Consider the following 21,615-nt stretch of genomic DNA (forward strand, 5'->3'; position numbering starts at 1 on the left):
TTCTCTTCTCTGACACTGCCACTATCCAGGAGCAGGCCCTCATCACCTCATGTCAAGACTCCTCGATAGCCTGCTGGTTGTTTCCCTGCCTCAAGTCTCTTCCTTCCAATTGATCACCTGCTCAGCTGGCAAACTGAACTTCCCAAAGCCCAAGTCATCCAATATACTCCTATGGCTCCCTATTACTTGTTTGGTTTTTAAAAGCCCTTCATAACCTGGCTCCTTTCTACCTTTCTGACCTGCATCTGACTCCATGTATCCTATGATCCAGTGACATCAGCTTCCTTGTTGGTCCTCATACAGGACATCGCATGGTATGTTCACTGGCTGTTCCCCATGCCTTCCCCATCACCACCTTTTGTTTTCTTCCAAGTGTCAGCTAAAGCTTTATCTTCTACAAGAAGCCTTTTCTGATTCTCTCTCTGAGATTATGGTCAATTTATTCCCACATATATCTTGTTGGTACATAGTTGTTAGCATGTTGTCTTCTTCATTAGACTGTGAGATCCTTAAAAGGAAAGACTTTTTTACCTTTCTTTGTAATCCCAAGTTTATTATAGAGTCTGGCACATAGCGGGTACTTAATAAATGCTTGTTGACTTAGTAATGAATACCAAAAAGAAGACTTTGTATTTGATTCCAGAGAGCCACTACATCTTAATACCAAATATTCACATTTAAATTTCTGCAGATGCTCATTTCAGCCCAATGAGCAAAAGGCTTAGAGATTTGCTAATGAATGTAAAGCTTTCCCAAAGTTACTTCTTAGTTCCAAATATTAAACTACGATGCTCTACAGAGAAATACATAGCCTGAAATAATCTGTAGATCAAGTACTCACAGAGACTGATGGCATTTAAATGACTGCCTTTAAACAATCACTTACTGACATTGCTGAAAATGATAAATAAGCCGGGTTCTAAAAATAAAGCAAAAACTTTAAAAAAAAAAAAAAGGGGGGGGGGCGGCTCTATGATGTTGCACAGAATAAGCACAGTCATGACTTCTTGGTTTCTGTAGTTTCTGTTACTACCCAGAATATTCTCATTATGAAGTAGTCTGAAGTGTCAAAATATTGTTCCAGAAAATCCTAAGAGGAAAAATGGAGAAAGAACCAAAAATATTCACATCCTTCTCAATGAACTAGACTTATTTTTATTGAAAAGTGTCCATTCAGTGCAATTACTTCCATGTGCAAATAGGTCAGATGGAAAGTACAAAGAGCTCTGCTATTTGATTTTTTTTTTTAAAGACATGTTTGCCATTCAATTACTCATGTGTTGGCTTATTCCTACACATAATATTTGCCTTCTTAGACACAGGAGCAAACAGGGATAGCCAGATAATGACATTTTGATTTAAAAATCAACTTGAGTCAGCACATTCAGGTTCGCTTAATCTTAACAGTTTGTGGGTCTCTTCCTTGGAGAAGATCAGGATCTTCCCATGGTCGAGGTCCTCGGATATTCTTCCAGTCATCAAAGGTCGAATCTTTTATTTTCTGTAAGAAAAAAAAAAAACAACCATTAGACTTAAAACATATATCTTTGTTTTAGCTTACTATATGATTCTTGTTTTAGAATTTCTTTAAGTAAAAACTGCTTGGGTCATGAAGAATTTCAATTACCTTGGGTCCTTTGGATCAGGAATGGTTCTAATAAATAACCTTTATCTAAATATCTAATATCTAAATAACCTTTAGATAACACATAGGATATAGAGTTTTTCTTAACAATAGTTTTTGAAGTTAACTCTCATATATGTTAAAGGTCAATGTCATCTTGAGAAACAAGCATCCACCACATGGCTTTCCATAAACTAGCAGTAAGTCAGTAAGTAGGTCAAATTAGGGAAGCTTGTTCTCCATGGAAAGACGTTCTAGCAGAATAACAAAAGTTTTTGGTACTTTTTACATCTGGACCTAATCCATACTAGTTTGAATTATCCTCTTTTACTTTGTTCTAAGTGGCTCATCAGCACAAGGCTTGAGGTGATGGGGAAAAAAGAATAATAATGTTTCTTTCCTTCTCCTTTCTTTCTCCTTTACCAAGCATGATTGATTATGTATCTGTCCATATTTTGCCTCTTTGGTCTTTATGGCAGGATGAAATAAGGGAAAGAAAAAATGGAGCAGAAAGAGGATAAAGTTTTTTAACAATGAATATAATATACCTTCTGAGAAACAGAAGAAAATTAATACTACTTAGACATCAAGATTGTAGCTCCAGCTCTACAACTCTGAGTAAGTTAGAAATTACATAGTGAACACCATTGTCTTGGCTGTATGACTAGGCAAGTCACTTAATCTCTGTCTTGATTTCCTCTTCTGTAGAATAGGGAATAATAAAAGCACCTACCTCCCAGATTGTTTTAAGGAGAAAAATGAGATATTTATAATGTATTTTTCAAACCTTAAAGTTATTATGTAAATATATTATGTATATATTAAGCAAAATATGAATGCTAACTATTATGAAATCAAACTCTTCAGAAGTAAAAAGGTCTTTGGAGGCCATCTTGTCCATTTCCTCACCCCTCTACAACATCCTTGAAAGTTAGTACCCAGCTTGAGCTAGAACATTTCTGATATTAGGGAACTTGATATCTATTCTATTCTGGGGCAATAAAAGATCTTCTTTATCTTGAAGGGAACCCTACTTCCATATAACTTGTAAAGCTTTATTCTATGTAGCTATGTAGAATAAACTACAAGATGACAGAATTTCAAATGTTAAGATAAGCATAATATTTCCCTAAGTATTCTCCTCTCTACAGTAAATACCTTCAGTTATTTCTGCATTCCTCTTAACTTCTTTGGGTTTCAGTTTAGCCATCTGGATTGAAATTGGCCTCATTTTTTTATTCTTATTTTTGTTCTTATAACACTTTCCAAATATATCTTTCCCCCTTCCCTACTCAGAGAACAAATGATGGGCAAATACTGTCTAAGGCCCTTCTCAGCCTGAAAATCCTGCATTTTCTTTCTCTGGTGCCTCCTTGCCAGACGGTTGTCTTAGAGCTGGTGTTGTAGCTGCCCATCGGCATGTAATAAAGTTCCCTACAAGAAGAGATGAAAGAGCAAGTACCACTGTTCTCCAGGATTACAGAGCTTGTACAGGGTCATCTATGAAGATCAAATGCGACAAGGTGTGCAAAGAGAAAGCCATAAAGCATTATTTCACTAATGATAATAATTCCATCACTGCTTTGTCTTGCCTGACTGGAAACCAGATCTGTTGTTACACATGGTGGATAACTACAATGCCAGTGATTCACAATGACAGTTCAAGGGGAAATTATTTCAGGCATAGTTATTGAATCCCCACATAGAGAAGAATTTCATGTTCTTGTATCAGAGAAGAACAAGAAAAGATGGTTGCCTGGTGATCTGAGGAAATAGGAACTGCCATGATTCTTTGGTGAGATGAACTCTAAGAATGACAGAGAGAAATCAGTAAGGGCTCCCCACCTCAACACACACACACACACACACACACACACACACACACACACACACACATTGAACAAACAACTGCTACATAGCAACATAATTAAATGCCATAAAACATCATAAATAAAAAGCCAGAAAACATTAAAAGATATTTATTCATGTACTTATTCTGAATAGGTTATTTAATTGGGCAAAGAGGATGGACTATTATCCAACTAAATTGCATAAGTAAGATCTTTCCCATATATATGACACTGTCTGATGGGTGTTTTTGTCCTGCTGCTCTGTTTAGGTCTGCCGCCTTCCCATTCCAAGCTGTCATTAGTATAGAAGTTAAATCTTTACTTCCACTAAATAGAACTCCATGTAGGTATTACATCTGAAAATTTTCAGTTTTTTTCAGTTATTTCAAAATTACTACCTCAGATGTATCAGATGTGGGAAAAATGCAAAAGACAACAGCAAAAGCTCAGAATTGTTCTGCTGCCTTTATAAGACTTCCTGACATCATCAATAAAATTGGCCTCTAGAAGCTAAGTAAATCTGGCTACCCTGAGAGGCATGGTAGGAAAAAACACAGCATTAAGCATCAGGCTCTACCATTAATTAACTTAATGCTTTGGGCACAACTTTCCTGAGTTTCAGTTTCCTCAGGTGTAAAAGTAAGCGGTTTAGACTAGAAGAGCTCTAAGGTCCCTTTCAAAATGATGATTTTAAATGTTATAATCCCTTAAGTTATCTTACTGAACAAAAAGGATGAAATGTAATTCATTTCTGTCTTCAACATTTTGAAAATAGAGTGGAAGTATTTTGAGAATCTCTGAGAATCCATTAAAACCAGTAAGTTACCACATATTTGTGCAGTTATCATTTAGGAAAGGAAGGTTGCTGGTAATTAATAGTATGTAAAACTTCCATGCTACTTACACACCTGGAAAACAGTTATGTGATTATTCATAATTCTTTTTAAAATAAATTTTTGTTTATTTTCTGTCTTTAACCTCACCTACATTTACTACTGAAGTCTTCCTCACTCTTTCCTAGAAAGCTACTATGTATAATAAGGAATTCTTTGAAAGGGCAGAAAGTTCAGCAACACAAATCATCAATGTTTCACAAAAGGAGAGAGAAATATTTTTTTCTTTCTTCTTTTCTTTGAGAACAAGCTTGGTCATTATGATTTATTGTGCCCAGTTTCAACTGCTTTGCTGTTCTTTACATTTCCGTGCTGGTTTTGCTTCCTACACTTCTCATTGGTTCATAAAGATCTTTTGATGTCTCAGTATTCATCACATCCATAACTTCTTAAATCAAAATAATATTATGCTACATTCATGCATCATAACTTATTTATCCATTCCCTAACTAATGAGCATGTACTTTGTTTCTAGTTATTTGCTACCACAAGAAGAGTTGCCAAATTATTTTAGTATATATAGGAACTTTCCTTTTTGTCAGTGATTTCCTTAGGGTTGTGAAAAACATTAAATGCCATAAAACTTTGGATTTTATCCTCAGGGTGTTGGGTAGAATCTCTGGGTTCTTTCTTCACATAATTCCAAATTGCTTTCCAGACTGGTCAGACCAATTCACGGCTCTACCCATAATGCACCAGTATGCCTGTCTTTCTACAACCCCTCTAATACTATTACCATCTTTTATCATCTTTGCCAATTTGAAAAGCATAATAGAAAAATATGGATTAGATAAAAACACAATTATGTGGATTCAGAACTGGCTGGATGGTTAGACTCAAAGAATATAATTATTAATGGTCCAGTATGAATATGGCAAAGGGTGTCTAGTAGACATCCCAAGTTGCTGGACCCATACTAATATTTTTATCAATGATTTGTATAAAAACATTGCTAGGAGAGACAGCTAATACAATGAAAGACAGTCATAATCCAAAAAGATTCTCAAAGGTTTTTAGAGCACTGAGCTGAATCTAATGAGATTACATTCTTAACACTTGGTTACCAAAAAAAAAAAAAAAAAAAAACTAAACTCCACAAAGTACAACAGTGAAGGGATGGCTAGGTAAGCAGTTATTCTGAAAAGACCTGAACTGGAGGTGCAATAAGAGTCAGCAACATGATGTGACAGCAAGAAGAAAGAAAAAAAAGTGAAAGAAATCTTACTTTGAAATGCCTTAGGAAAAGGTAGCTTCCAATAAGGAAGTGATAATCCCTCTGTACTCAGTCTTTGTCAGACCTCATACAGAATATTATGTTGGATTCTGAGTACCATGATTAAGAAGGACATTGATTAGCCAGAGACTGTCCAAAAAGAGACAACCAGAATGACAAATAGTTTTGAGTTCATGGCATATGAAGATTGGTTAATAGAACTGAGCAGCTTTAACTTGGAGAAAAAAAAAAGACTTCTGAGAAAATGAGAGCTGTATTCAAAGATTTTAAGAAATGTCATTTGGTGACTAGCAGAATGAATACAGAGAGGACTGGCGAGACTTACATGAACTGATGCTAAGTGAAATGAGCAGAACCAGGAGATCATTATATATCTCAACAACGATACTGTTTGAGGATGTATTCTGATGGAAGTGGATCTCTTTGTTAAAAAGAGCTAATTCAGTTTCAATTGATCAAGGATGGACAGAAGCAGCTACACCCAAAGAAAGAACACTGGGAAATGAATATAAACTGCTTGCATTTTTCTGTTTTTCTTCTCAGGTTATTTATACCTTCTGAATCCAATTCTCCCTGTGCAACAAGAGAACTGTTCGGTTCTCTTAATTGTATCTAGGATATACTGCAACCTATTCAACATGTAAAGGACTGCTTGCCATCTGGAGGAGGGGGTGGAGGAAAGGAGGGGAAAAATCGGAACAGAAGTGAGTGCAAGGAATAATGCTGTAAAAAATTACCCTGGCATGGGTTCTATCAATAAAAAGTTATTTAAAAAAATTTTTTTCACATTAAAAAAAAAAAGAAAAGAAAAAGAAATGTCATTTGGAGGAGAGATTAGGCTTGTTCTGTTTGTCCTTCTGGCAGAACCAGGAATAAGGAATGGAAATAACAAAATGGCTAATTTAGATTGGGTGTCAAGGGGAAAAAAAAGTCCTCACAATCAGATCTGTCCAAAAGTAGAATGTCTTGTCTTGAGAAATGGTAGAGCCCTCTTCTTTGAAGGTCTTTAAGTAGAAGTGGGAAAAGCACTTAGTAGGTATGTTATTATGGGCTTGTATGATTTGGTTTAAACAGCTGCTGAAATCCCTCCCTCCTTCCACCAGAAGGTAGATGAAATAACAAGAAAAAGAAAATAACAAAGAAAGTTTAGCCATCATCAATAGCCAGAGTCAGAATGGCACAGCTAACTCAAAATGGAGACAACCATGAAAAAAGCTTAGCACTTTACAGGATTAAACTATTAGATCTGTCACCAATAAATATATCTTGTGCTGCTTCATGTTTTGTTCCTCTATCCTTAAAGAAGAAAGAAATGCACCTCTTTATAGTAGTTGGTCAAAAAAATCATTAGCAACAGAGGACCATCATAACCATTTGAATTATTTGAGTTTCTTTAGACTTTTTCAATGTGTCTTTCTCCCATGTTGGAAAAAAAAAGGATGGAGTCTGAAATAAGTTTTAGTTGGAAAAGCACTGAAAGTAATTCCAAGCTGATACTGGCATGGAAAGAACCATACAAAAGCTATCTTTGTGCTGAGAGGTTTAGAATCATTTTCCAAATTTCACCCCAAGAAATGAAAAACTCTCTTACAACTCATACAAATAAATGGACAGTGCAAATACAGTATTTATATTTCTGTCTTTTCCTTAGCTAAATTAGTTAGAATAACACTGAATAGTTCTTGGTTGGAATCTTTGTTGAAAGCAAATACAGATGAACAACAGCTAGAACAAGGATAATCACAGGCTGCTGATGTGCTTTCTGCTTTATCCCTTGCTTGAGCACCATTACTGACGGGCAGAGGTAGGAGAGAAGAAAATCAATAGTTATCTTAAAAGAGGAGTTCTTTATCTAGGATCCACAAATTGTTTATAAATATATATGCCTTTATTATAATACCATTGGTTTCTTTTGTATCCTATTTGTTTTTATCTTAATTATTTAAAAGCATTACTTTGAAAAGGGATCCATGGGCTTCATATACTGTTGCCAAAGGATTATATAATAACCAAAGATTAAGAACTCAAGAGACTCTTCTTTTCTACACCTTACTGACAAAAGGGATCAGGAAATGGTACTGACAATAGCCAGGAAACAGGGAAATGACCAGAATGGATAAGTCCCACAAGAAAGAAATTGGGAGATAAGAAACGGAAGTGGCTAGATGAAACCCAAGGCCCTAAGCATCTCTTTGTTGCTATAGAAGAACCCTTCCTCTGCTTTTGTCTGCAAGTTGTCATAATTAGTTTAATGTTAAGCACAAATACTTAATCAGCTTTACTGAGTATTTTTCTCCTTTAAAGTCTTATTCTAAGGCATGGAGGAACCTTAGGTTCCTGAAGGCTATGTCAATGCTTAAGTAGACTCTATCAAGCTTGGAAGGCTTTCAGTTTAGGCCCAGTGACTAACTGTCCATCAATCCATGAACCAGCCAAGCTAATCAGGCAAGACTCCTCCCCAGGTTGGCTTGGGCCAGAACAACTCTTGAATTAATCAACAAGCATTCACTAAGGCACAATGCTAGCTGCTGGAGATATAAATTCTAAGGATAAAACAATCCCTATTCTCCAATAAGGGTATTGCATTTCTAAGTTCATGATGATTAAATCACCCCATCTTTGTTGTCACCAGTAGTGCTCTCCTCGTGATGCTATATGGTTGTAAATCTTAGAATACTGCAACTTATGAAAAATCAAAGTTGTAGGTGTCCTATAGAGAAAATTGAGAGAATTTAATGAATGTAAGAATGCAACAATATCCAAAAAGAGCACCCATGTAAGAAATGAATAAGGAATGGTATTAAGGAAATGTATGACCGGAAGAGAGAAGGACCATTAGTAGTCAGAGGAAGCAATAAAAAATGAACAATTGCTTGTTATTTAAAAAGATCTAGAAGTCCTCTGACATGATGTACAGCTGTGGAAGCTATACAGGAGAATTTGCACAAGAATCACATGGGATAAAATATAAGATGGCTGTGAGCTGTATCTGGAAGGTATATTATATCAATATTAATAAAATAACAAAACTACTGACATAAATCAAAGACCTGAGTTCAAATTCTGGCTTTCCAATTTTACTACCTATGTAACTTTAGGCAAATGACTTATCATTTCTGGGCCTCAATTTCTTCTACTGTAAAATAAGAGGGTTTGACTCCTTTTTTTTTTTACCAATATCTCAAAGTTTTTATTCAGTATGGTACATATTGAAACACTCTCTAGAAAACTCATAAGCCAAATGAAAAACAAAAAGTACAACATGTATTATAAATGTTCAAAATTTAAAGCCAATATTTCAAATAATATTTATGATAACATTTTCTTGTCGGAGAAAAATCATTTTTCATTAAATTCTTTTTTTCAATTGTATCTACATAACCTTCATCCTCCCATGGCCTCCCACTTGTATTGAAAATGATCTTTTCATGGGCCCCAGTAATTTCTTAATTGGTAAAACCAAAGATCTCGTCTTAGTCCTTGGTCTTTCTGCAATGTCTAATATTGCTAACTACCCCTTCATCAATGGCTTGCTTTCCCTTGGCTTACATGATTTTGCCCTTTTATTTATTTAATTTTTTTTTTTGAGGGTTTGACTCTTAGATGACTTTCCAGTTCTAAATCCACAAGCCTAAGAATGGCCAGAGCGGCAAAAGGGATAATGAAGTCAGTTATTTTCCAACCAAAGGCATTTCTTTTTTTTTTGTCCTTTTGTGTTCTTCTTGTATATCTGAGTTGACAAGGACTTGAAATATTGATGGGAAGGAAAATTCAAAATATAGGACAGAAGATTTTCATTTCAAGATAGGAACACATATCTGGAAATGCTCTGTCAGAGAGAATATGCTTCACACAGCTTTGCAGAGCCAGACTGAAGAGTGACTTTCTCTTTTCTGGAGCTCAATTTACAGAAGTAATTTTAAAAGCATATCATTCATTCATTCAACAAATATTTATGAAGTAGCTACTATGTGTGAAGTACAAAAAGATGCCTTGAGCATCCCCACCTGAAGTACTTTTGCTGGTTGATTTAGAGAAGGTCTACGAGTGTTAAAGTCTATACCGCATGAGGACATTGGAACAACAAGTGGTAGTGGGAATTGGGCAAACCGTACTAACTCCATCTTGTGACTCAATGCTGGGGCTAAGTCAGTTTCTTTTCTATTCAGTTATAGGTCTAATTTAATTTCTGTCTTATGAGAAAACTATATTTAACTGTGGGAATTAGGAGAAAATTTTATTGCACTGTTTGAATCTAGCCCTATGTAGCTGGGAAGCTAGACCACCTCTACCTGCTGCTGACAGGCCCTTAATGAAGGACGTAGGTTATGCTTACCAGAAACCCAGTTAGATCCAAAGACTGATGCAAGGAGTTTTGTTTTTTCTTCTCACAATTACACATCTCAATCAACCCATGTGTTTTATGTAAACACTGGTCCTATATTGATCAATCAGTTATTGTTTCTATGTTCTTTTGATTGTTTACAGACACTTGGGGAAGTGGGACACCTCTTTTATCTGATTTCAGGGAACTGTACCTCTTTGCTTCCCTCTTCCCAACTTGGAAAGTCCCCAAACTTTCCTCCAATTAAAAATCATATTACCTAATTATACCTATATACCTATTATATATATTAATTAGGTATATGATAAATATACCTAATAATTATGATCTTCATTACTCTCTTTTAATAATTGGTCTTATTTGCTCAATTGCTTTTAATAAATGGAAATCTGTTTCTGCTTGTATTTAGGGTCTAGCACTGAAGTTGAGGAGGCCTGATTCTTGTTTGTGAGCAACTGGCATACATTGCTTAATAAATCAATATGTACTTTAGTTCAAATCTTTGTTTCTTCAGTCATTTCGTCTTTCATCCACAACATTTAATTCTTGTAGAACAAATGAACTAATGAGGAATAATATAAGGTTTATATGGTAAAAAAAAATAATGTGGTAGATCAAATCAAAAATTAGAATCCCCAAAGGTTAGGAATGCAAAGTCTATTTATATCTATGTCTAGAAACATGATAATTACTTAAAGAAGTGGAGTAATAATGTAAGAGTCAATAAAAGGAAATTAGTAGTCTAGAATGGCCTCTCTACTTTCATTAGTCCCAGAGTTCTGTGTGCCTCAATTTCTTCCTCAAGGTCTATCTGGTCATTAGGATTTTGTATAGCAACTGATTACTCAGCTCGAAGACTGTAGACTTCTTACTTCTCGAAAGGAAAAAACACTAGACACAGAATCCATCAATTGCTATGTATTATTAAGCAACTACTATTAGTAGGCACTGTGCTAAGTGCTGAGGGTATGAAGAAAGGTAAGAAAGGCCTTGTTCTCAAGGAATTCACTGTCAGATGGGGGAGACAACAGGAAAAGAATAGATAAACAAGATTTATAAAGGATAAGTAAGAAATAAATCAACAAAAGATACAAGTAAGCAGAATAGGAATAAGATTCTCATGGAAAATGGGGTTTTAGTAGGACTTGAAGGAAGTCAGGGAAGCCAGAAGACAGAGATGAGGAAGGAGAACATTTCAGCTATGAGGGGCAGCCATGAAAATGCTCAGAGTTAAGAAATGGAAAGTTTTGTCCTGAGAAGAGAAAGAGACTGGAGTCACTATATCAATGAGTATGGGGGTGGGGAGGTGGATTTCAGTGAAATAAAAAACCTACAAAGATGGGAAGGAGACTAGTGAGAGAAATTATATTTCATTCTTGTGTTTAATAACTAATTACAATATTGGGACCAAGGTTTTTTTCCCCTTTTCTACTTCCTCATCTAGAGATCAGTGTGAGAATTCATCTTTTTAAAAGATTTACTCAGGCCTAGTGACCAAAAATTGAGTGATTCAAGTCTTCTGTCCTAGGACCAATATTGTTTTACAGCCCAGCCCCTCACTATCATATTCATTTTTGTCATTAATTGTTAAACAATCAGAGTTGATCATCACCCTCAGGAATACCTATTTACTCTTTAAAGAGTGCATAAACTGTAAGTATACTACCATGAGGGGGTCTTTGAAATTCAAAAGAGCAATTGACTTCCTTCGATTAATAACCATGTTAACTTTACTAATAAAATAATAAAATTATGCAGAAACTATGCTTCAAACTTTTAAAATGCCACAATAAGTCATGAAGAGCTCTGAACACCAAAGAGGATTTTACATTTGATTCTGAAGGTGAGAGCTACTGAGTTTATTGACTAGGAAGGTGACAGCAGTCCTGAATTCTAGGTAATATCCTACTACCCAGCTTAATTATATGTCTTTGAGAAAATCGTTTCATTACTTCATTCATTCAGTTTCTAGATCTTTAAAATAAGGGGGTTAGTTGAGATGACCTCCAAGATTCTTTTTCCCCATTAAAAAGATTTCTTCCATAATCCCACTCCCATAATGAATCATCTGACTCCTTTGAGATTCTTCAGTAGAGAAGGAGCAGGATTATTCTCACTATTCTCCCCTCCTCCAATTAACAATTCCACGAACAACTGAGAATTGACATTATGTCTAAATCATATGTAATACCAATTCTTTATTTTATGTATCATGAGATAGGAAAAAATCATGATCTCTAGGCTTTAATTGTAAGTAATATGGAAGACAAGTTTGGGAACATGACAACCTAAAACCCAGATCCTATCTGACTATCAAACTACCTGAGTTTAAGGATAAAAATCATTTCACTTCAGTTTTCCCAATACAAGAGCTTTGCTATTACAATTTTTACAAAAACTTTTCAAAAGCACAGGACTTCAATACTAGGAGAGGACGTAGAGAGTATCTGGGAGTGAATAAGGGTCTTCTGATCAAGTTGGGTTCAAATCTCACCTCAAACACTTTACAATGTGTGACCCAGGGCAAACTATCTCTCTCAGTTATTTTATATGTAAAATGATTCATTAGTTTCAAAGGTTTCCTCTAGGTATAAAGGTAGGATCTTATGATCCAACTCAGTCCCTTCAGTATTTTAGAAATGGGGAAAGTGAAGATTAGAGAGATGTCATGGTGTTCTAGTTTTTTAATATGAAATATCATTTTTCCCCATTAGAACTATGATTTATTTGGTACAGGGCATTGCTAGGGAGAAATTAATATTACACATGCAGATTGGCACCTTCTCTCCAATACCTGGGATATTAAAAAGTTAAAGGTTACAAAGGCAGGACCTGAACCCAGGTTTTTCTGCCACTGAGGCCAGTTATTTATGCACTATATCAACTTGCCAGTCATCAAGTATCTATTTTATGTATTTTATATTAAACCACCAAGAGCATTATGAAATTTTAACCAAATCCTTTACCTATTCATCCTGATTTCTATGTCCATAAAACAAGCTGTATGTAGACAGTGTGGTGGAGATGGTCTGGAAAAGACCAAAGAAAAATAAAACTAAAAATAAATAACAATGGAAGCCAAGGGGACGGAGGAGGAAGAAAGATTTGATATGTTCTCACACAGCAAATATTCAAATATTTCCCCAATGAATTAATATATATGCAAAAATCATTTCTTTGAATCCAATGTCAATAGAAAATTGGAGTCATAAAAATCATACTATTTAGATTTTCCAGTTTATCCTCCAGGTTTACTTTTCAGTTTCTCTGTATTTTTGATTTAAAGGTTTCCAACAATGAAGCTTCCTCGCCTTCTTTGTAGAGTCCAAAAATAAGGTGTCTTATTGCTAGGAAAATATTTACAGAACTTGGGCCCAAGATTTCCACTCTCTGAAGTATCATCAACACCATAAACCCAAAATAATCTTGGCTTGAAAAAGATGTCATAATTAACCAGCCCACAAAAGACAACTTTCATTTTACCTCTAGCATCACTGTGTTTTTGGATATATAGCTTCTGTTTATATGTGTGCAATTTATGAGCCAGCCTTCCAAGTCTACTTAGGAGATGGCATTCCTTCACATAGCTTTCCATTGGGGAATAGCTTAAAAATGCACGCGCCTGTGCACATGCACACACACACACACACACACACACACACACACACACACACAACCTCCAAAAGAGAGAATTTTAGTCCTTTTGGGGTCTTTTAGCTTTGAGAGGTATATAGCTCATTCTTAGATTCCAGCCTGATAAAATAAAGGAAAAATGCCTTCTAATAACCATAATGTCGTCTTTTTTGCCTTTCTTAATTAGTATGTGTCTTTGGGTGCTTTGCTTTATTCCTCTGTACTGTGGTTTTTCAGTCTGTCAACTGAAAATAAGATGAGGGCCTCTATTGCCCAGGACTGTCCCATACTACTGATCTATATTAAGGATATAAATTAATCAGTGATTTCTAAAACATCTAGAAGAAAAAAAACATTGATTTAATTAATTCCTGATGGCACTCTTAAGTGCCCAATATTAGTTTGTTTAAAGTGATATAAGCTGATCCTTGATGGTAGCTCTCTTCCAGACAGCTTTCCTTATCCTTGCTTTAATAAAGTATTTTTCCACATCCAGCTGGACATACAATTCAATCTTAAGTCCAAACCATACAGTTTTTACCCATCATAGTAACTGAGCTTGGCAGTACTCAACTCCACAGTGACTCCAATTCTTTCAGCAATGAAATGTTTCAAAAACTAAATTAACTTTCACTTTTTTGCTTGTGCTATGGAGAAAACTTAGAGCAAAGTAAAATACAGCATGCAGCATCTTTATAACAGAATGTTACTTTTCTCTCTCCATGCTGGGTTGTTAGTAAAAAACGAGAAGAGCAACTAGAAGCAATACTCTTGCTATTATTGTTACTTTTACCAACAAATGGGATTCTTCTAAGCATCAAGAAATAGAAACACCTAGGGTTATCTTCTAAGCCAAAAACCCAGGGTTATCTTCTTTATTTAGCCTTTAATTCTGCTTGGTGTTCTGAAAGTAAAGCTTACATATGCTGATAAGTTAACCCATCTGCAGTGAGAATGATGCTTGCCAAAAAATTTGGATAAGCCTTTAGCTAAAGATGAAAATATCTTTAGCTATCTGTGATGTGCTAAACCACTGTGATTCATTTAGGGCTAAAAGCAAATCAAAACGCTATAGAATCTTAGTACAGCAAAAAATCTGAGAGTTTTATCTACCTCATAAGGTCTCCTATGCTAGGAAGAGGTAAACGTATATAGTTTTTAAAAATGTGAACCACTATACAAATTTATACAAATATTATTATTACTATTCCCAGCTTACTATAGCACTTACTATATATATGTATATATGTAACTAATTTAATCCTTATAACAACTCCAAGAATTATGTGCTATTATTATTATTCCCATTTTACAGATGAAGAAACTGAGGGTCAGCAGAGAGTCCCATGACTAGAAAATCCAGGAGTAGGAAACGGAATTATGATCATCCATTTTCCAAGTCTAGGATTCTCTCTGCTATAAAATCTTGCAAATGATAATGCCCAGTCCAAATCCCAATGCATAAAGATGTAGCAACCTACTTCCTTTCCCAACTCAGTTTTGCTGGGACATCTTGGTGCGATAAAAATGTAAAGAAGAAAAGCATTTATTTTCATTAACAGTTAATGCCCTGGCCAATAAATTAAAAGGCAAAACAGCCCACTTGTGTTTTGGTCCCGAGTTGAAGTTGTACTTAAAGAGCTCTAGATCAATGAATCTTGTTTATGGCTGAAGTTCAAATAGTCTAAAACTCCCAAGAGGTTTTGCCCTGATTAGCTTTTAAAAGACAAACACCAGGGGATCATTCCTCCCCTCCATACTGGCTCACCTTCCACTTCCTCTTTTTGCTATTTGACAGCAACGGTGAGAATAGGTACCTTCACTTTTTTACTTTTGAGAGAGAAATTAAGAGCCTAACACCATGTCTTACTTCTACAATTTCAGTAGAGGAAAACATGAGACCCTTGCAATAAAACTGAAAAAGTGGGCAGCAAAAAAAAAAAAAAAAAAAAATCAGTCTGGGAGAAAGTCTGTTAATATGGCATTGGAAGGAAGAGTTAAAAAAAAAAAAGAGCATGGTATAATAGAAAGGGCACTTACCTGGGAGTTAGGAGATCTGTGTTCTAGTTTTAGTTCTGCTTCTGTCACTAATTATTGTATGACTTTTGTCATTTCATCTCCATAGGCCTAGTTTCCACATCTGAAGAATGAGGGGATTAGTCTAGCTCACTGATATCAAACTCAAGTAGAAAAGAGACCATTAAACTCTACAAAAGGATGCCTGTGAGTCACAAAATTATTTAGAAAACTGCATATTAAGTCCTTTTTGTAGTGGGAAAGAACTGGAAACTGAGTGGATGCCCCTCAGTGGGGGAATGACTGAATAAATTATGGTATAGGATTGTAATGGAATATTTTTGTTTTATATAAAATGATGAACAGGCTGATTTTAGAAAAAGCCTGAAAAGACTCATATAACTGAATGTTAAGTGAAGTGAGCAGAACCAAGAGAACATTGTATATAGTAACAAGAAGATTATGTGATGATCAACAGTGATGGATGAACTTGGCTCTTTTCAACAAAGGAAATTCAAGGAAATTCCAATAGACTTGTGATGGAAAGAGCCATCCACATCCAGAGAGAGAACTCTAGAGACTGATCAAAGCATATTTTCACCTTTTGTTGTTGTTGCTGTTGTTTGTTCATTTGCTTGCTTGTTTTTATTCTTTCTCATTATTTCCCCTTTTGATCTGATTTTTCTTGAGCAGCATGATAAATGTAGAAAAGTTTTTAGTGCCCACTATTACCATTATTATTCAATATTGTATTAAAAACGCTACCCTCGGCAATAACAGTCGAGAAAGAGATTAAAGGAATTAGAATGAATAGATAATGAGGAAAGCAAATTATCACTCTTTGCAGATGATATGATGGTATATTTAGAGAACCCCAGAGAGACTATTAGAAATAATTCACAACTTTAGCAAAGTTGCAGGATACAAAATAAATCCACATAAATCCTCAGCATTTTATACATCACCAACAAAATCCAACAGCAAAAGATACAAAGAGAAATTCCATTCAAAATAACTGTCAATAGCATAAAATATTTAGGACTCTATCTACCAAAGGGAAGTCAGGAATTACATGAGCAAAATTACAAAACACTTTCCACACAAATAAAATCAGATTTAAATAATTGGAAAAATATTAAGTGCTCTTGGATAGGCTGAGAGAATATAATAAAGATGACAATAACTAAACTAATCTATTTATTTAGTGCTATACCAATCAGAAACTATTTTAATGATCTATAAACAATAACAACAAAATTCATATGGAAAAACAAAAGGTTCAGAATTTCAAGGGAATTAATGAAAAAAAAATCAAATGAAGGTGGCCTAGTTGTACCTGATCTAAAACTATATTATAAAGCAGCAGTCACCAAAACCATTTGGTATTGGCTAAGAAATAGATTAGTTGATCAATGGAATAGATTAGGTTCACAGGACAAAATAATCAATAACTATAGCAATCTAGTGTTTGACAAACCCAAAGATCCCAACTTTTGGGATAAGAATTCAGTATTTGGCAAAACTGCTGGGAAAACTGGAAATTAGTATGGAAGAAATTAGGCATGGACCCACACTTAACACCATATACCAAGATGAGATCAAAATGGGTCCATGATTTAGGCATAAAAAATGAGATCATAAATAAGAGAAACATAGGATATTTAGCTCTCAGACTTGTGGAGGAGGAAGGAATTTGTGACCAAAGAAGAACTAGAGATCATTATTGATCACAAAATAGAAAATTTTGATTACATCAAATTAAAAAGCCTTTGTACAAACAAAACTAATGCAAACAAAATTAGAAGGGAAGCAACAAACTGGGAAAACGTTTTTACAGTTAAAAGTTCTGATAAAGGCCTCATTTCCAAAATATATAGAGAATTGACTCTAATTTATAAGGAATCAAGCCACTCCCCAATTGATAAATGGTCAAAGGATATGAACAGACAATTGTCAGATGATGAAATTGAAACTATTTCTACTCATATGAAAGGGTGTTCCAAATCATTATTGATCAGAGAAATGCAAATTAAGGTAACTCTGAGATACCTGTCAGATTGGCTAAGATGAAAGGAAAAGATAGTGATGAATGTTGGAGGGGATACGGGAAAACTGGGACACTGATGCATTGTTGGTGGAGTTGTGTACGAATCCAACCATTCTGGAGAGCAATCTGGAATTATGCCCCAAAAGTTATCAAATTGTGCATACTCTTTGATCCAGCAGTATTTCTACTGGGTTTATATTCCAAAGAGATACTAAAGAAGGGAAAGGGACCTGTATGTGCCAAAATGTTTGTGGCAGCCCTCTAATGGTTAGGTAAATTGCGGCATATGAACGTTATGGAATAATAAGAGGCTTAGAAAAACTTACATGAACTGATGCTGAGTGAAATGAGCAAAACCAGGAGATCATTATACACTTCAACAACAATACTGTATGAGGATGTATTCTGATGGAAGTGGATCTCTTCCAATTCAGTTCCAACTGATCAATGATGGACAGAATCAGCTACACCCAGAGAAGGAACACTAGAAAATAAGTGTGGACTACTTGCATTTTTGTTTTTCTTCCCAGGTTATTTTTACCTTCAGAATCCAATTCTTCCTGTGCAACAAGAGAACTGTTCGGTTCTGCAAACATATATTGTTTCTAACATGTATAAGACTGCCTGCCATCTAGGGGAGGGTATGGAGAGAGGGAAGGGAAAAGTCAGAACAGGAGTGAGTGCAAGGGATAAGTTGTAAAAAATTACCCATGCATATGTTCTGTCAATAAAAAGTTATAATTAAAAAAAAAAGAAATGTATTTAGAAGAATTGTACATATTTAACCCATATTGGATTACTTGTATAGTGGAGGGAGAAAAATTTGGAACACAAGGTTTTGCAAGGGTGAAGGCTGAAAATTATCTTTGCATTGTAGGTATTTTGAAAATTAAAAAGCTATTAAAAATTTTTAAAGAAGATAAAGAAAACTGCATATTAACATTATCTATGTTCTATTGTATTTTTCTTTATTTTGTTAAATACTTCTCAACTAAATTTTCATCTGGTTCAGGCCACACAGGGAAGTGCATTTGACATCTATGGACTAGATGGCCTCTGAGGATCTTTCCAGTGCTACCATACTGTGAGAATCTTTCTTTTTCTTTCTTTCTTTCTTTCTTTCTTTCTTTCTTTCTTTCTTTCTTTCTTTATTTATTTATTTATTTTTTGCTAAGGCAATTGGGGTTAAGTGACTTGCCCAGGGTCACACAGCTAGAAAGTGTTAAGTGTCTGAGGCCACATTTGAACTCAGGTCCTCCTGACTTCAGGGCTGTGTGCTCTACCCTCTGTACCACCTAGCTGTCTCTGAGAACCTTTCTTTTCATGTATTTATGGGAGGGAAAATACCAGGTCATAAAACAAATAACAGAGAAAATCACCAACTACAGGTAGATTCTATAAGAAAATCTGAGGGCTATTTACTGTACTTTTAACAACCAGTTCATTTTCTTCTCTTCTAGATGTTAAACATAATTTGGTCCAACCACTTTCCCAGGAAATTAGGACAGGATGTAGAATACAGACTCTTAACCCTTTGTGTCATGGACTCTTCTGGCAATCTGGTTAAAAATTATGAACCCCATTTCAAAATAAGGTTTTCAAATGCTTAAAATAGAATACACAAGATTACAAAAAAAAAAAAAACCAATTAATTACATTGACATATAGTTACCAAAATGTAAAAATAAAACAAAACAAAAGACAAGTTCGTGGATCCTAGATTAAGAACCCTTGCTCAAGACAATTCTCAGACAAAGAATTTGAAACTATTTCTAGCCATATGAAAAGATGTTCCAAGTCATTATTAATCAAAGAAATGCAAATTAAGACAACTCTGAGATACCACTACACACCTGTCAGACTGGCTAGAATGACAGGGAAAGATAATGCAGAATGTTGGAGGGGATGTGGGAAAACAGGGACACTGATACATTGTTGGTGGAATTGTGAATACAAACAACCATTATGAAGAGCAGTTTGGAACTATGCTCAAAAAGTTATCAAGCTGTGCATACCCTTTGATCCAGCAGTGTTACTACTGGGCTTATACCCCAAAGAGATCTTAAAGAAGGGAAAGGGACCTGTATGTGGAAGAATGTTTGTAGTAACCCTTCTTGTAGTGGCAAGAAACTGGAAACTGAGTAGATGCCCATCAATTGGAGAAAGAGTGAATAAACTGTGGTATATGAATATTATGGAATATTTTTGTTCTGTAAGAACCAACAGGATGATTTCAGAAAGGCCTTGAGAGACTTCCATGAACTGATGCTGAGTGAAATGAGCAGGACCAGGAGATCATTATATACTTCAACAATAATACTATATGATGATCAGTTCTAATGGACCTGGATATCCTCAGCAATGAGATGAACCAAATCAGTTCCAATGGAGCAGTAATGAACCAGCTACGCCCAGCGAAAGAACTCTGAGAGATGACTAAGAACCACAACATAGAATTCCCATCCCTCTATTTTTGCCCGCCTGCATTTTTGATTTCCTTCACAGGCTAATTGTATAATATTTCAGAGTCTGATTCTTTTTGTACAGCAAAATAACAGTTTGGACATGTATACTTATTTTGTATTTAATTTATACTTTAACATATTTAACATGTTGCCATCTAGGGAAGGGGTGGGGGAAAGGAGAGGAAAAATGGTAACAAAAGGTTTGGTAATTGTCAATGCTATAAAATTACCCATGCATATAATTTGTAAGTAAAAAGCTATTAAAAATTTTTTAAAAAAGAATTCTTGCTCATGTGGTGGTATATTCTACAAGGGGGGGAAAAACCCTCTGACATCCCTTTCACCCCATTCTCATGTTACAGAGAAAAAAAATGTCTTGCTGAAAGTTTCAGAATTGATGGAGATAGATTTAAAACTAGGTTCTTAACTCATACTGCACTGTCCTAATCACAACTCCATATGATTTATAAAATGTCCTAATTCTTATCTTTTTAGAAGAATATTAAAGACTGGAAAATGGTGTTGGATCTTAATTTTAGATTCCCAAAATTTTGTATTTGATGATATTTGATTTAAGATCTCTTTAAAAGATGGGCTATAAAGAATTATCAGGCAGACTTCCTTTCTGGAGACAGAGAAATCACCTATAAGATGCATCTGTGGTCATCAAATCTGTAAAGTAAGACAGAGAAGGAAGAAAAAGAAAGGATAATCAAAAGATACAGCTAAAAAGTGAAAACTGAATACAATTTCAAAGTTCTAATGTGTTTGTTGAAATGAATTTTAGATCTCTATTACTAATAGGGATAAGTATAGAAAAGGACCTTGAACTCAATTAGGAAATTGTCAAAATGGCTAGTAAGTAGTAGAAGGGGAGATTAGAACTCAGATCTTCTTATCCCAAATCTGGTCTTCTATCAATTAATCATTTATTAAATGCCAAATATGTAGATAGCACTGTATAAGATGCTATGGAAGGCTCTAGCATATAAAAACCTCATAATTGAGACAAAACAAATGTTTGAGATAACTCAAAAACAAGGCAATAGATATTAGGATGTTCAACAGTCTGATATTGAATGAAACAGGATAATTAAAGAAAAAAAAGGCAATTTATTAATTAGTGATAATTAAACTAATAATAATATAATTGCCAAATCATACAAGAATAATTTTTAAAAGGACAGTTAATTGTGGTGAGGAGTTACCTAGCCAACATTTTATTCAGAAGCTGGGTTTGATCTAAGCCTTGAAAGAAGATTTTAGACAGGTGGAGAGAAGAGAACAAAACAATACTTTAGGTAGGGATAACCACAAGGGCAAAAATATAGGGATGGAACAGAGGAAGTTGTGTGCAGGCTACAGTTTAGTAGAATTAGGAGGTAGGAGATAAAACTGAAAAGGGAGATTGAGGTCAGACAGTTGACATCCTTAAATGGTTAGGTAATTGTAGTTTGAACTTCTACTTCATGGGCAATAGAGAGCCATTGACAGTTTTGAGTAGGAAG

General features: G+C 35.0%; 1 protein-coding gene across 1 annotated transcript in view; it reads right to left on the bottom strand.

Annotated features, from left to right (window-relative positions):
- Positions 1-1,132: 1,132 nt before the first annotated feature.
- LOC127549549 (cytochrome c oxidase assembly protein COX16 homolog, mitochondrial) overlaps positions 1,133-21,615 on the bottom strand; it is a 113,979-nt gene continuing 93,496 nt past the window's right edge. The window contains exon 4 of the mRNA XM_051977696.1: positions 1,133-1,501. Within this exon, the coding sequence (XP_051833656.1) occupies positions 1,385-1,501 (117 nt within the window). The 3' untranslated portion in view covers positions 1,133-1,384. The remainder of the gene's footprint in view (positions 1,502-21,615) is intronic.

The sequence above is a fragment of the Antechinus flavipes genome, chromosome 2, assembly GCF_016432865.1.
Source record: "Antechinus flavipes isolate AdamAnt ecotype Samford, QLD, Australia chromosome 2, AdamAnt_v2, whole genome shotgun sequence".
NCBI classification, from domain to species: Eukaryota; Metazoa; Chordata; class Mammalia; order Dasyuromorphia; family Dasyuridae; genus Antechinus; species Antechinus flavipes.